Genomic DNA, 16,497 nt, shown 5'->3' with positions numbered 1-16,497 from the left:
CTACTTATTCAAGGATGCTTAGCAGAGACTTCTGACTCCCTTTTCCCACTTTTTGGCATTTTCCCCTCAGTAGCTGAACAAAGAACAGAACAGAATATACGTGGATAGGATATTACGGATATAATGGATATCCATAATAGTCACTGTTGAGCCTACAGCACTGCTTCAATTTGAACACACAAAACCCATTCTATCTAAAAGCAGGGATTACCTTAACTTCAAAATATCTCCAAATATGGTATTGTGGAGACCCACTCAGAACCCCAGAGTTGGTATGAAGATTCTAAATTGAAAACATTGTCGATTCAACAAAGAAAGAAGTCTTCTTGGAGTTCCCTTATCTGACTAATAGCAGAAACTTCTGGGAAATGAGGCTGCCATAAATTCCCTTTTCAGGTTGGCTTTTACGCCCAGGAAGGAGATCAAAAGTAAACCTCCCAGAAAACCCCTCTGCAGGGGAGTTTTACGGCCCTGCAGAACAGAAGACTAACAAAGTTTCTTATCTCCCTTTGTCTTTCCTAAAGAAACCTACTTGTTCTTCCAACAGAAGCCTTTTCTTCCCCTCTCTTTCCCCCACTAAGTTAGGTATATAAGCCTTTAACTTCAACCATTTAACCATGAAGGAGTTCAGAACATACCACCCCAAAATATGCTGCTCTAGCATATTGACTATTTTGAGTTAAAGGCACTTGAAAAACAGCATATACAAGAAAAACACTCTGACCTTCCTGTTTTATTCATAAAAGCAGGAGATAAAATTCCCATATGAAAGATGTCCTCCTCCCTATACCAGCAGGAAAGTAACATTCTTATCATTAAGCATGAGAAATTGAGACCGAGAGAATTCGATACAAACAGACCTTGTTAAAATAATTCTTATCTTCCTTTAGCCTCCCTACATAGTTTAATCACTTTTCCATAGTTGCCTCTCTCTGTTCAACATAATATAAAAGCAAGCAGGTTTTGCCATTCTTTGGGTCTTTGTTCCTTATGAAGGATCCTGTGTCACGTAAAACTTGTATTACGTAAATTTGTATGCTTTTCTCCTGTTGATCTGTCTTATGTCGATCTAATTCTCAGGCCCAGCCAAAAGGAACCCTAAGAGGGTAAAAAGTAAAAGTTAGCCTCCCCTACAATCAGCTAGCTACTTCTTGTTAGCTCCCATATGTATACAAATAAACCTTTTTTCTTCTAATTCATAGGTCCCCAGACATTGACCCTAAGAGGGTAGAAGAAAAGTTTTTCCTCTCAACAGTATAAAGATTTAAAAAATCTAATTATAGTATGCATTATATTTGTAAGGTAAGATAAAAATTCATTGTATGATATAGGCTACCCTCAAACTTCAATTTTTTCTTTTCTTTTTTTTTTTTTTTGTGAGGAAGATTGGCCCTGAGCTAACATCTGTTGCCAATCTTCCCCTTTTTGTTTGAGGAAGATTGTCCCTGAGCTAACATCTGCTGCCCATCCTCCTCTTTTTGCTGAGGAAGACTGGCCCTGAGCTAACATCTGTGCCAATCTTCCTCTACTTTATATGTGGAACGCTGCCACAGCATGACTTGATGAGTGGTGTGTAGGTCCATGCCCAGGATCCAAACCTGTGAACCCTGGGCCACTGAAGTGGAGTGTGCAAACTTAACCAGTACGTCACCACGTCAGCCCCTCAAACTTCAATTTTTAATGGAATTATTCCTCACAAATATTGTCTGGTTTCCTAGTTAGCATCCAGGGGAGAGCAAATTTAACAACAGGCTCCCTATAAAGCTTAAACTCTGAGAATCATTTTTAGTGATTTCTCAATTCTGTGAACAAAAATGGACAGTGTTAAGCATTCATGGAGAATCTGGCAGCTAATTTCAAGAAAGCAGCTTAAGAACTGTTCAATATAGGAAAAGTTGAGAAAAGAGAAAAGAGATTTTAAAGAAGGAAAAAGATAGAATGGAACAAAGGTTTGTTCAGCTTACTACCTGTGAGGCTTAGGGTTGTGTATGTAATATATTGTTTCTCATTTTCCCAACCACCCTATGAAGCAGGTATGGTTATCACTGCCATTTAAAAATGGAGAAAAAGGGAATTCAGGGAGGTTAAGAAACATGTCAAAGTCAGAAACACCAACTAATTCCTAAATATACTTTTTAAAAGACTTTAAAATTGAACCTGCCTGTTTTAATTTCACCAGAAGACTATTTAAGGTATGTGATATTAGAAAAGATGTCTGTCTAACAATTTAATTTTAAAAAGATCAATTGAGAAGAGAATAAGAAAAATAACTGTAGGCTCTTCAAGATAGGATTACAAAAATGTATTTAACATGATAATAACCTAACCCAATATATAAAAGGATATGTTTTGGTGGGTATTTCTTCAAAGTACTATATTAACTCATCCAACTCCAGAAGTAAAAGGGGGGTGGGAGGAGAAAAAAAACGCCACACCAAAATAATAGAAAGAAAAGTTTTACTTTTTTTCCTCACTGAGCTACTTTTCTTGTTTGACTGAAACAAAAGGAGTTTTAAATTTCCACTTCATTTCTGACTCAGCAATCAAACTAGGCAATTATCCACAGAAAACAAAACCATTCCTTTAAAAACTAAAAGCCTCACAAATGCTCGTACAACTAAAGACTCTGTATATTTGATGCATAGCTATCAAAGAGCAACTATTCACCTTAACTTTCTTCTTTTTTGGCATTATCTAGAAAGATTAGTAAATATTTCAAGGGAAGGTCATTTCCACATTATCACTACAAAAGAGAGATACAATGTATGCCTTTGTAAAATGAGCAGCTTTGGGCACAAACAACACATACTTTTCATGTGTTACTGCAACAATAAAGCAAAAGACAAACAGAAAAAAGGAAATCAAACTGCCATAATCCGCTCTCCGACTGTAGTACTGTCACAGTTGATAAAACAAAACAAAACAAAAAGGTTTACCCCCACAATTCACTGCCTATATTAACAGGACTTTACTATCCCATTGTCTTCATTAGCCTAATTTTATTATTCTAGAAGACTCTAGACCAAGAAAATAAAAATCGCACAACTTTATTGTTCATTACTGAAAACCAAATCAACTCTTTAATAAAAGCATCAACAATTTACATCCCAAGACTCTCTGAACCCCTCTCCTCAAAAGTCACCTTGCTATATCCACCAATCCTTAATTATTGTATCACAAACCTTACCCAATCCTTAAAATTAAGCCCTTGTATTGAAAAATCTGCCTTAAACTAGACTTTAAAATCTCAATAAATCAAATCTTGCCCTTCCTTCTCTGAGACTATCACATTCTTGAAGCAGGTTGCATTGTCTCTTACCAACGTAAGCAATAACCCAGCTTTGTCTGTTTTTTTGAGGAAGACTAGCCCTGAGCTAACTACTGCCAATCCTCCTCTTTTTGCTGAGGAAGACTGGCCCTGAGCTAACATCCGTGCCCATCTTCCTCTACTTTATATGTGGGATGCCTACCACGGCATGGCTTTTGCCAAGCGGTGCCATGTCCACACCCGAGATCCAAACCACCAAATCCCAGGCCGCTGAGAAGTGGAACGTGCAAACTTAACCGCTGCGCCACCGAGCCAGCCCCATAACATTACTGTTTTAATTTCTAAATTAGATATCTTAACATTTCATCTCTTCGGAATCCAATTATTTAGCACCTTACTTACTTAGGAACCTAAAATACACCACAAAGGGATTTTTAAAAGGCAAACAGATTTCATAAAGTTCAAGCACAAAACAGCTATCAAGAAATCTCTATGCTTTATTCATTAATCAACCCCTCATCCCTCACTAAACACATATTTGCTCTCCCCTTCCAGATAATTCCTGCCTCTGCTAGGCTCAGTGCCTCTTAGTCAGCTGTCTCTCTCATCTCCCCCAGATTCTAAATCTGCTCCATTCTTCAGGTTCCCTATATCTCCATTCCCTCTCACCTCCCATACTCTTAGCATAGGACTTTGCTTTCTATTTCACACTAAAATTACAATCCATCAGCTTCCTCTAGCATTCCTTATTACATAAATAATTTATGTAATAAAATAATTACATAAATAAAATAAAATAAAATAATTTATGTAATTTATTATCCCTCTTATCTTCTTAAGGTTCTCTGAAGAAGAGGTATTCTACCCAGTATTTTATATATCATCCCCTCCCATCTCAAAGTATCTTACTCCTATACACTAGAGGCATATATCACTTAATGACAGGGATACATTCTGAGAAGTGCACTGTTATGCTAACATCATCGAGTGCACTTACACAAACCTAGATGGTGTAGCCTACTACACACCTAGGCTATATGGTACTAATCTTAAGGGCCATCATTGTATATGTGGTCCATCCTTGATCAAAACATCATTATGGGGCGCATGACTGTACTTCTACTACTTGATTTCTTAAAGCAACCCTCTTTATCAACTCTCTACCCTCAACTTATAAACCTCTTCCATCTTAAACAAAGATAAAAAACTTATCCCCTCCCAGAATTCTTCCTTTTCTATTAAAACTGGTTTATAGAAAATAGTTTACTTTTGTTATCTCCCTTTCCTTATCTCTCATTCCCTTATCTCCAGCCTGTAATCTGTCCTCAACCCTGGGCACTTAGAAGTAAAGTCACTTAAGACCAGACTGTCAATTACAACAGACACCTCTCTCTGCAGCATGTAACCATTCTCTTCTTCTAGACCTGTGCTGTCCAATACGGTAGAATGTGCCTATTGAGCACTAAAAATGTAGCTGATTCACATTGATATGTGTAAGTACAAAATGGTGTAAGTGCTAGATTTTGAAGATGATTAGCATAAAAAAAGAAGGTAAAATACCTAATAATTTTTTTTTTTTGAGGAAGATTAGCCCTGAGCTAACATCTGCCACCAATCCTCCTCTTTTTTGCTGAGGAAGACTGGCCCTGAGCTCACATCTGTGCCCATCTTCCTCTACTTTATATGTGGGATGCCTGCCACAGCATGGCTTGATAAGCGGTCCGTAGGTCTGCACCCGGGATCCAAACTGGCGAACCCCGGGCCACCAGAGTAGAATGTGCAAACTTAACTACTGTACCACCAGGCCAGCCCCATTAATAATTTTTATATTGATTACATATTGAAAGATTTTATATATACTGAATTAAGTAAGATATAATGTTAAAATTAATTTCATTTACTTCTTTTTTTAAATGTGGTTACTAGAAAATTTTAAATTACATAAAACTTACGATGACATAAGATTATGTATTTGTCTCTTGGGGTTTCTGTTTCTATTTGTTTCCTCTGATTTCCTAAGACTATTCCCCTCTGGTTCCCTTCCTCCTCTATTTCCTTCCTTCTTTACAAGGTGAGAATCTCAACTTCATAGAGATTTCTCAACTCCCAACCATAACAGCAAAACCAAACTCAAACTCAACAATGCTACAGGAGTGAACTTAATGAAATGCAAATCTTTTTTTAATCATTCTTCATCATCTATTGAATTAAGTTCAAACTTCTTCAACAGGGTATACTAGGCTCCTGTCCCCTCAGGTCACATGGCTCCTGCTCTCTCTTTCCTCAGCTCTGTCCTAATGGACTCTAGAAAGCCAAACTCCTTCTTTCTTCCATAATTCTGCTATACCTCTGCCAGGAATGTGCTTCCTCCCTTCTTATTAATAATTAAGAAGCAAAGCTTCCAACTATATCATTTGTTTGTTGTTTGGCTCCAGTTCTGACTCAAACAGGTAAAGCTCTAGTCTGCAGAGAACTAAAGTTCAGATATAGCTGAAACAAAAGAGACCCAATTACTTAGGACTATCAATTTAGGAACAAGAGTTATAAAGAACAAATATTTTAAAATTATTTTTTCCTTTCAAAATACAAGTTCTGAAGAAGGATTCTTAGGACAGAACTTACCGAAAATGCTGAATGTTTGGCACTATACATGCATGAGGCACTCTGACAATCTTAGGTTTCCCCGTAGTGCCTGATGTATGGAGAACATAAGCTAAGCAATGCTTTAGCTTCGCATCCATGTGCTCTTCTGACTTTTCTTCATTGCTGTTCTCAGAACTTGTGCTGTTTGTCATTTTTTCTTTTTCATATTTCTCTTTTCTTTCATTTAGCATCAAGCTCACCTCAACATTTTTCCAGTGAAGTCTGAAGAGTACTATGTCATTATGTTCTACTGTAAACGTATCATAGTTCAATAACGTTTCATAGGAAGATTTGAATTTCTATGTTAGATGGGGAACAAAGTTTACAATATGAATATGTTAAAAGGTATTCTTTTTTTACATACAAATAATATGAAATATTCATTTACTCATTCAACATGGCTTTTTCTTGAGTACTTGCTATATATCCAGGGATAAAAAGATAAGAAACCCCGCCAAGAATAAAGCTTATTTTCAAACTCACCTTAAAAACAGACACAAAAACACAACTGCAGTGCAACATGGTAAATGCAATGATGAAATATGTTTGAAATGTTAATGGAAACAGAGGAGGCTGAACTCTGCCTGGAAGGGCAGAGACTGATTCTTCATACGTAATATTTGTGTTATAAGTACCAATTCTCCAAATAAAGAATAGGGGTACTTTAGGCAAACAGCCAATAAAGAGTATCCGACCTGACAAAGCTGGTGTTGTAGAGAACATTAAGCATTTCAGTAATTTGCAGAATTGGGGGAGAGGGAGAAGGTGAGCTGAGCTGTTGATAGGAGATGAGATGCTAATCCTTAACAATTTTGTATACTCAACACTAAGAAGTTTAGACCTAAACCTGTAAGTGATAGGACCCAACTGAAGGTGGCAACAGCATAGACTAGACTTTACTCCTCAAGGAAAGACTGATAAGTAAGCCTCTGATAAATGAGAGCCATTTAATGAAACTTTTACAACGAATCAGATAACGCTATGTGGGCCTGAACTAGTCTATTGCAACAGGAGTGGACAGAAAGCATCTATGAACAAAAAATCAATAGGCTTGATAACTTTCTGGATATGGAGTAAGTCTAAGAAGATTGTTGAATTTTTGGCTCAGGTATTTCGTGGATGGAGTTAGATTAATACAGAAGTAAGTTTGGATGAAAAGATGCTGAATTCAGTTTGTACATGCTGAAAGTGAGCTTCGTTTGAATATACCTTTATAGGTTGATAAAAAGCAGTGTAATGAAACATAACTTAAGCTTTCATGTTGAAGAAATCAATAAATATGAGAGAAAAATGTCACAACCCAGGAGCCTTAACGTTTTCTATTTGTGCTTGTTATGTGTATATTTGGGGTAGGTTGTGGAGTGGCCTATAATGTTAAAAAAAATTAAGGGCTTACAATTCTTAAGACCTAGCTCAAACCCATCCTTCTCCATTAAAATTGTCCTCTCTCTACTAGGTTACATTTACTTTGCTTAGGGCAATGTCACACTATGTACATCTTACAGGTTCACGAGTATTAACCTTTTTCCTCCAACTATAAAAGCAACTAGAGGGCAAGAATCATGTCTTAGGCTTCTTTCACACAACAATGCCCTCCTAAACACCCTGTCTCTAGTGCAAGTTTCCTCAACCTCAACACTACTGACATTTTGGACTAGATAAATTTTTGTCGAGGGCTGTCTTGTGCCTTGTAGGATTTTCAGCAGCATCTACCCAGTAGATGCCAGTATCACCCCATTTCTATCATAACAATAAAGAATATCTCCAGACATTGCTGAATGTCTCCTGGGAGGCAAAATCATCCCTAGCTGAGAACCACTGCTCTAATGGATGCTGGGCATACAGTAGATGCTCAACAAACACTTCCTGATTGCTTCTGTGTTAAGTGAAGGAAGAACACTTACACTACACCACCATCAAAGTCACAGAATGGGAAACAAGGTACTTTCTATGAGATTTTGCTGTGTACCCAACTCCTTCCTATATGCAGTTATAAAGAATGGCTTGATATTGACAATTAATTCTCACATCCAACCACCTCTTCTATAAAACTTTCACCAAGGTTGTTAAGGAAAATCAATGTCACATCCCCATTTTAGTTTTGTTTACTTATCAACAAAGAAATAACCAATTTGAGAAGCAGAAGAGAAAACTTTGGCCAGACACTGATAAATATGTATTTACAAAATATTTAATACCAGATTAATACTTTAGTTGTCTCTTTCTGGAAGCCTCACACATGAGTCTTTAGGAAGTCCTCCACATGTCTCAAGCTCTTGATCTGTCTTATTGCTCTACATACAGATATGGATGCACGCATATACACACACACGGCGGAATGCATTTAAGTCACCCCCAATATAAACTGCTTCATATAGGAAATGGGTAAATACCTTCTAAAATGTTCACCCTTTCTCTTTGGTAAAATAATATTTTATAAACAAAAAAATGAAATACTAATGAAACATGGGCTGCATCTTGCTGAAAATATAATATCAACTCTTGCCCCTAAAGCAGTGTTTCTTGGCTAGGTCTACGGTTGGCAGTCACTTACAAATTAAAAAAATAATAAATTTAGTTTTCCAGAAAGGTCTGATCTAAGTGCCAATCTCTTTTTCAAAATCTAAGCTTGGTTATAACTTTTTAATGTTGTTAGCTACTGTAAATTGCCATAAATACACAAAAATAAAAGTTTAAAGTACAGTATAGGAACAACTTTGGAAAGAGAAATTCAAAACAATGCACAATGCATTACTATGAGACTAGACGATATATCCATGCCATAGAGTAGCAGTCCTCAATGGAGTGTGTGGGATGCAGGATGCCTCCAGGAGACACCTGGCAATGTCTGGAGCCAATTTCCATTGTCATATCTGGGGGATGCTACTGGTATCTATTGGGTGGAGGCCAGGGATGTTGTTAAACATCCTATAACCTACAGGACACTCCTTACAACAATTACTCAACCCAAAATGCCAACAGTGCGAGACTGAGAAATCCTGCTGAGTTAGTAAATTTAGAAATCAAGAAAAGATGGGACCCCTTCAATTGAAAGGTAAATGTACCACATAAAATGGAACAATTTAAATACCCACACTTACATTAATTTGCTGTTTTTCAACAAGGATAAACTTTAAATTACATTTTTTCATAAAATGAATTGATAACGCTGGTGGTGAATCTGGATCAATAGGAGCATAAGCAGCAGGGACTTGGAGAATTCTAAAGAAACAAAGTACAGAGTGAGCATAGAATATCTGTTGACAATAATCTTACTTTAAGCATTTCTATTTCTCTATGGACTTCACTATTTTATCAGAAATTCTCAATGTTTTTGTTGACACATCTTTGGTTATAAATAGTTATTTTTATCTTGCTCTTAAGACTGAATATCCTGAGTGTTTACTATAAAAAATTTTCATCACTTATTATAGAGAAATCTAAGATTTTTTTAAAGTTTATGCATTACAGTATAATACACTTGGTTAATTGGCTACTGCTAAAATACCAAACAGGTAGCAGAGTTTAATTTCTTCATCTGTCTATGCAGGATAACATAAAATTAGCTAAAATAGCCTCATGTAACTTATTTGTATGCAGATTAATAGAATTTGCACATGAAAGTTCTATATCACCAAAACTGGATACCTTAAAGGGGAAAAAAAAAGCTTTAAAATTGATTCGTATGTGGCAATAGCTGTAAAAATAAGATCAAAGATCAGTTAGTCGTTTTAACTACAAGTACTTTGAGGTACACTTTGAGAACACTAGATATTTGTACATGGTAAATCCTCAATAAATTGTTGTCAACGATTGAATGAAAGTAAATTTTTAAACTTTTTTTGCTTCACATTTATATAGTTAATCTACTAAGACACATATTATGGGATGAATATCAACTTCTCTATTTCTTTAACAGCTTTTCTTTGCTGCAGAACCCAAGTAGAGAAACCACTGTATGAGGATAATATTCTAGAACTTAAATGATTGAACAGGGGCTGGCCCGGTGGTGCAGTGGTTAAGTTCGCACGTTCTGCTTCTCGCAGCCCAGGGTTCACCATGTTGTGGTAGGTGTCCCACATATAAAGTAGAGGAAGATGAGCACGATGTTAGCTCAGGGCCAGTCTTCCTCAGCAAAAAGAGCAGGAGTGGCAGTAGTTAGCTCAAGGCTAATCTTCCTCAAAAAAAAAAAAAAAAGATTGAACATTTGCAAATATTTGTTTGAATTAGTGTCTTCCTCAATTCATATCTCAATTTTTATGGACCATCATCCAACACTCTCATTTATTCATTCATTCACTTACTGAATATGTAAGTACCTAAAATTTCAGTCTTGGGGAAAAAACAGTCATGTTATTTCTGAAATACTTGTTTTCTTTGATCTAACTACAGTATTTAATGACTGTTTTCCTTTGGCAAATGAAGCCTTTATATTTTGGAGATATTTAAATGCTCTACTATCAGTAAATACTTCTAGTCTCTCTGAAATAAGATCAGATTAACTAATTTAAACGATTAAAAATAATCCTAGGGTAAATATGAACTCCTTTAGTCTATCTAGAATGGACCAAACAATATAGAAAAATCCAATAGCAAATAGAACAGTAACTTGCAATATATTCTATGCATTAAAGAATTACAGATTAGGTTACAGTAATATCAAATTTTTAGTTCTAAAAAATATTACCCTAAAATCCAAGAGGGTAAGTTTATCCCAGGATGGCAGTAGAGACCAATTGCCCGAATTCCTTGAAAGTCACAGTGTAATAGCAGAAAATTCGATAATTCTGAAGCAGCATTAATCACAGTCTTGTAGGTGTAATAAACTGGAGGCTGGTTGTTACATTCATCAAAACATACAGCTATTTTATCCGAATAAAGGGAGGCAGCCTGATGTACCAATTCCTGAAGAGTCATTTCACTGAAGTTTATCTAAACATCATTGGTAGCAGAGAACTCAACCTACATACAGAATGTTAGGGGGACACGGAGTTTCAGGAAGGTTGGTTGGGGGAGAGAGAGAGAGAAAAACTTCTATTACTCCTCACAAAAATAACTATATCAAAGACACATAACTAAAGAATCTCTGAACTTATAAATTGTCCACAGTAACTTTGCTGAGAAGAATGAGGTTGAAAATTAATCTGACAGAATCAACTTAACACTGGGTCAGAGCTAGAAGAAAATGTGGGAAGGGAGTGGTATACATAGATGAGGATGAAACTGGTAGAAATGTAGAATTCCCTCTCAACTGATCACAATGTAAAAAAAGCATATAAAAAAATTAACCAATAAAACCAAATTCAAAGCACCACATGCTTAATTTTTTCATTTTTCTTCAGTTATTGTTACAGATTGATTAAAATAAAGTGGTTAAAATCCTGTACGGTGACTTTGAAAAGACTAATGCAAATAAAGTCTGCTTTTAGGAACTGAATTTAGGTGAAAGCAAAACCAATCCTTGAAAGAAAAAAAGAAAAAAACTCTACCTACAATCCAGTTTTAGTCCACTATACATAAACTGTGCTAATTACTATTTATTATAATACTTTACAGAGGTCACATCTAGTCACTTTTATAATTGTGAAGAAGTAGGTTCTTCATACTCTAATTTGATTTTTAAATTCCCAATAAATTCATTTAAATTTAGACTCAACATAGTATTACAACTCAATAAATCATTGTATCAATACAAAGTTCTCTGGGCTTCTTAATGCAGATTATACAAAAAAAGATCTGAAACAGTATTTCATCAAAGAAACTTTAGGGATCACTGATAAAAAAAACCCTCACATCGGCTAGTATTTTTTGAAGGTAAATGTGATTTTCCCCCCCTCTATGAAACCTATTTCCAGATTTCAAAGCAAATAAGACTTATCAAGTAGCCTATTTTAATTATTCAAGTTTTTGTTTGTTCATACTTATTTGAACTGATTTCCCTACTGATTAAAAATAAAACATTTTCATCCATGTCATTTAATTAATATCAGAGAAAATAACCCATCCTTGAAGAGAGCAAAATGAACCAATAACTGCTGAGACCCATAAGGTTTGGAAATGCTACGATTTCTAAAGTTTAAAAATATAACTTTAGGGGCCGGCCTGGTGGTGCAGCGGTTAAGTTCGCACATTCCGCTTTGGTGGCCTCGGGCTCACCGGTTCAGATCCCGGATGCAGACATGCCACCGCTTGGCAAAAGCCACACTGTGGTAGGCGTCCCATGTATAAAGTAGAGGAAAATGGGCATGGATGTCAGCTCAGAGCCAGTCTTCCTCAGCAAAAAGAGGATGGGCAGCAGATGTTAGCTCAGGGCTAATCTTCCTCAAAAAAATAAATATATATATAACTTTAGTACTTACAATATCTATTTTTAGTAAGCATTTCTATAAATACTAGCTTTTTGTGATGCACAAGATAAAATTTTTAAGCTTTCCTCATACACACAAATGATCCTTATATAAGGAGGACTTCCCATAGCATGCACTAAAGTTATGGGGAATGAGTTATGTTGCAAAATACAATTAGCGCAGAAGGGTAACTTCCACTACCCTCTCCCACATATGAATAACAAATTGCCTACACTATAGAATGTATTATACTAAGCCATTCTATTTATCTTTTTGGGTGAGGAAGATTGGCCCTGAGCCAACATCTGTGCCAATCTTCCTCTATTTTTTGTATGTGGGACACAGCCACAGCATGGTTTGTGAACAGTGTGTAGGCCTGTGCTCAGGGATCCAGACCACCCCCTGCACCACAAAGCGCCTGAACATAACCACTAGGCCTCCAGGCGCTCTGCACTCCCCCCCCACCCCCCACTAAGGCATTTTAACAAGAATCTATAGTCTATGTGCAAAAAACGCTTTTTAATACAAAAACATGTAAAGGAGGTGTGGAAAATTTGATCAATAGATTATACTCTAAAATTACTTGACATCAAAGTAAGGGGCGATTGTAAAATGAATTCTTAAAAAAGAAAATGCCACTTTTACGACAAATTACAACACTCACCACACATATCTATACAACAATTAAGGTGTTTTTCTGCTTTTGCCAATTTTCCAGTGGTTGTTAGAGAGAATTAAGGCAAAAATCTATTCTTGTCCAAGGTTTTCATTTTCATTAACTGAATCATAAATACACTTTCTCCAAGAGAATACTATACTTATTGGAAGCCCAAACATTTCTAGAACCTTATAAGGTAAAAAAAAAAAAACAAAATCTGACCAACAGATTTTATACGTAATGAGATCATTAAGTCTTAAGATATTTGCTACTTTCTTTTACAACCGTGGAGGCTGCTACTTAGTCATCGGAGGTGTTAAGAGTGTCAACAAATTCTGCTTTGGGGACTCTCCCTAGGCTATCGGTTATTTTAAAGACAGACAATCTAGCAACTTTATTTTTCCGAATCCACTGGCTTCTTAAATTACGTTATGCGACTACGTTTAATAACAATGCACTTTATAGCTTCCGAAATATTCTTTGGCGGGGCAGGCTTATTTCCAGAGGGGCTAAGGCAGGGCGACTCAGGAGAAATACACAGGTCAGGTTTAGAGTTCGCACCACACCGGCCCGCCAGACACGACAGGCTCAAATCCGAGGCCAGATGGTGGCCCTCAAGCTGAGCAAACCTGCGTACAGCCAGGCCCAGGTCTCGTCGTACTTCGCCTCCCTCATACAACTCCTACCAGACACTGCCGCCTGCCGAGACTCACTCAGACGGCCTAGGGGTGAGGGGCAGGTCCGAGCCCATCGGGACCTTGTCCCAAAAGCCCAACCCCGACCCCTCTCCCCACACAGCGCAGAAGCAATTCCACACAAGCCGAAGGGCCACCCAGCCGCGCACCTCGCTAGGATCTGAATGGGGCGGGCTCTCCCGTGAATCCTCCGCGTCGCCTCGCTGACGTCAGTACCCCGCGACCTGGGGCACGCAGCGTCGCGCGACCCCGCCCCTTCCTAAACTGCGGAGCAGACCTAGGAGAAGAGCTGGTCGTCTTCACTGACGGCTCTCGGCTCAGACGTCCGCTCTGGTCGTGTTGGCTTCTGGTCAGGTTTTGCAAGGATTTTAGAGCTGACTGGCTTGGAGTCGTACTCTTCCATACTTGCCAAGAAACTCTGGGCAAGATACTTTAATTCTGAGCGGCGGTCTCCTAGTTCACAAAGTGAGGATAAAGACATCGCCGAGGGTTGATGTGAAGAAAGATGAGATGTTTGTGAAATGCGAGTGACTAGACTGCATCCATTCGGCATTTTCTGAGAACCTGCCCTAGACTGCGGGGGGCTGTGACTCCAGCGGTGAGGCTTGCAAACACAGACCCTGTCATCAGTAGGCTGATATTTTAATTGGAAGGCATATTTAAACAATAAGAAATTTTCAGCTTTCAATAGGCGGTATGAAGAAAATAAAGCAGGTCTGAGGGGGAGAGAGTTACGTAAGCTATACTCTTGAATAAAAATCTGTTTCCAAGGGAGTTGTTACAGTTGGAGACGTGTAAGTTAATTATTAAAAGCGTCAAGGGCAGTAATGTGTAGTGATTAAGCTACTCTGCGGTAACAGAGAGGAAATGATCAGGGTTTTGTTTTCTCCTTTGGCTAGGGAAAGGACTGAGAAGGCAGCCCACCATTTGGCAAGGATAGATGAAAAGGCATAGGATGCTCTTGTGTCCTTAGATGTTGGTGGCAAGAAACTGTAGCAGTAATCCAAGTAAGAGATACCTGCACTTGCCCATGAGACTTTCACCAGGATGTACCACAGGTCTGGGGGCGGGGGGGGGGGGGCTCCCAAACGTGTATCTTATCTTTGTTTCTATATTTGGGAACGACACCATCATCCACTTAGCAGCCATAAAAAAAACCCTAGATTTTCCCCCCCTCTTTTTTATCCTCTTATATCCAGTTATAACCTATGTCCTCCAGTCACCAATCTCCAGACCAGTGCCCACCAGCCAGCTACATCAGAATTGCCTGTGGTGATGTTAAAAAACACAGATTCCAGACTCCTGGACCCCCACTCCCAGAGGTTCTGAATTAGTTTTCTATTGAGGGACCTACAATCTGCATTTTTCCCCCAGTCTGCATTTTTAAAATGCTACCATCTTCATCTCAACTACTGCTACGTTACTTCATGCCTTTTTAGTCAGCTTTTCCGTAAAGCCGTTCCAGTCTTGCTTGGCTCCAAGACTGGGAATTGCTGCCTGACTGATGTCCGCATCAATGTCATTTTTTTTTTTTACCATATTTTGCAGTATCATCTTTCAATTCTGATATTAACAATAGTTTTTTTTGAGAACTTTTTGTCCCCTGCAGTCTCTTTTTTTCTTCTGTTGGTTTTGGACTTTCACCTTAGAGGTTTCCTTGGGTGTCTGGTAATCCTTAATTATCTGCTCGTATTTAAAAGTGGGGCATTTAAAAAGCTGATTAGAAGCTCTGAGTCTGTGGGACAAGTTTGTTGAAAGTCAAGTGAGAGAAAAGGAGGGCTGCAAGGGGCAAGGGAGGGGGGTCTCAGAATTCAGGATAAAATGGTTCACTTAATTCTCCTGTTTCAAGTGCCTGATGTCCTCCAATATAAAGAACTTCTGTTTTACTGTCTCCTGAACAACAAAATGGCCTTTAGAATTAGGCTGTGGGGGTGATGGATGGTGGCATAAGGATATAACTCATTCCTAAATGAACTTCCAATCCTTTTAGTTACCTTCTTCACCCCTACTTCCAGAAGCCAGTTTCTGAGTTGTTTAGGGCATTCTGAAATGTAAATAGGATTGCTTACTGGCTTTGCTCACTGCTGGTTTAGAATTTAGCTTTTCCAATCATCTGAGCCCTTTGGTTTTGATTTCAGAATTTTCTTTATCTCTTTTCCTCTCTCCTTGAGAGTTTATGACTCTTTAAAAATCCCTTTACTGTCATTTTCAGGGCATCCTAAGAGGAAGCAAACGTAGAAGACTATGTTCAAGACACCGTTTTTTACCTAGTAATCTAGAGTGATCATTCTAAAACATACACCGGGTCAGTCATGGCAATCTCCTCATTAAGAAGCTTCAGTCATCCCCCATTGCTTGCACGATGACATTCAGACTCTTTAGCAAGGCTAACAAGATAGTTCATTATCTTTCTAGCCTGATCTCACAGTTGGCCACTGCTCCCACACCCCCCATGCTCCACATCCTCACACCTGAGGCTGTAATCTCCAGCTATAATGAGACCCCAGCGAGTCTTCTGAGCATACCAAGCCCTTATCAAGTTTCCACACCTGTGCTTTGGCTGGGTCTCGGCTGAAATACACTTTCTCTCCCCATGCCTGATTAACATTTACTCCTCTTGTAAAAATAGCTTAAACATCACCTTCTCAGTGCATTTCTTTAAGCCTTGCCTGAGAATTTACCCATCCTTTAACCTCCATCCTATGAGCCCAGCCTACTGTTGGGAGGGGCAATGTGCCATGGGCTGAACGTCCCTGCAAATTCTTGCTGGGTATAGAGTGCAAGGTACTGACTTCTCTTTATCCAGGTCATTTTTCTGGGTTGTTTGGGGTGATCAATCTTCAGAGCTGAGGTGCTTGCTTCCACTTAGTATAAAAGTAGTGAACC

General features: G+C 38.1%; 1 protein-coding gene across 7 annotated transcripts in view; it reads right to left on the bottom strand.

The window, feature by feature from the left end:
- Positions 1–13,786, bottom strand: part of AASDH (aminoadipate-semialdehyde dehydrogenase) — a 32,997-nt gene extending 19,211 nt beyond the window's left edge. For 2 of the 7 annotated variants that reach the window (XM_046656410.1, XM_046656416.1), the window contains exons 1-4: positions 13,546–13,754; positions 10,599–10,873; positions 9,013–9,133; positions 5,891–6,210 (exon numbers count right to left, since the gene is read on the bottom strand). In XM_046656410.1, coding sequence (XP_046512366.1) covers positions 5,891–6,210; positions 9,013–9,133; positions 10,599–10,828 — 671 coding nt within the window. In that variant the 5' untranslated portion in view covers positions 10,829–10,873; positions 13,546–13,754. The other 5 variants (XM_046656412.1, XM_046656415.1, XM_046656411.1 and 2 more) reach the window with 5 other exon arrangements.
- Positions 13,787–16,497: the final 2,711 nt, after the last annotated feature.

The sequence above is a fragment of the Equus quagga genome, chromosome 3 (assembly GCF_021613505.1).
Source record: "Equus quagga isolate Etosha38 chromosome 3, UCLA_HA_Equagga_1.0, whole genome shotgun sequence".
Lineage (NCBI taxonomy): Eukaryota > Metazoa > Chordata > Mammalia > Perissodactyla > Equidae > Equus > Equus quagga.
This window is presented reverse-complemented; position numbering and strand designations above follow the sequence as displayed.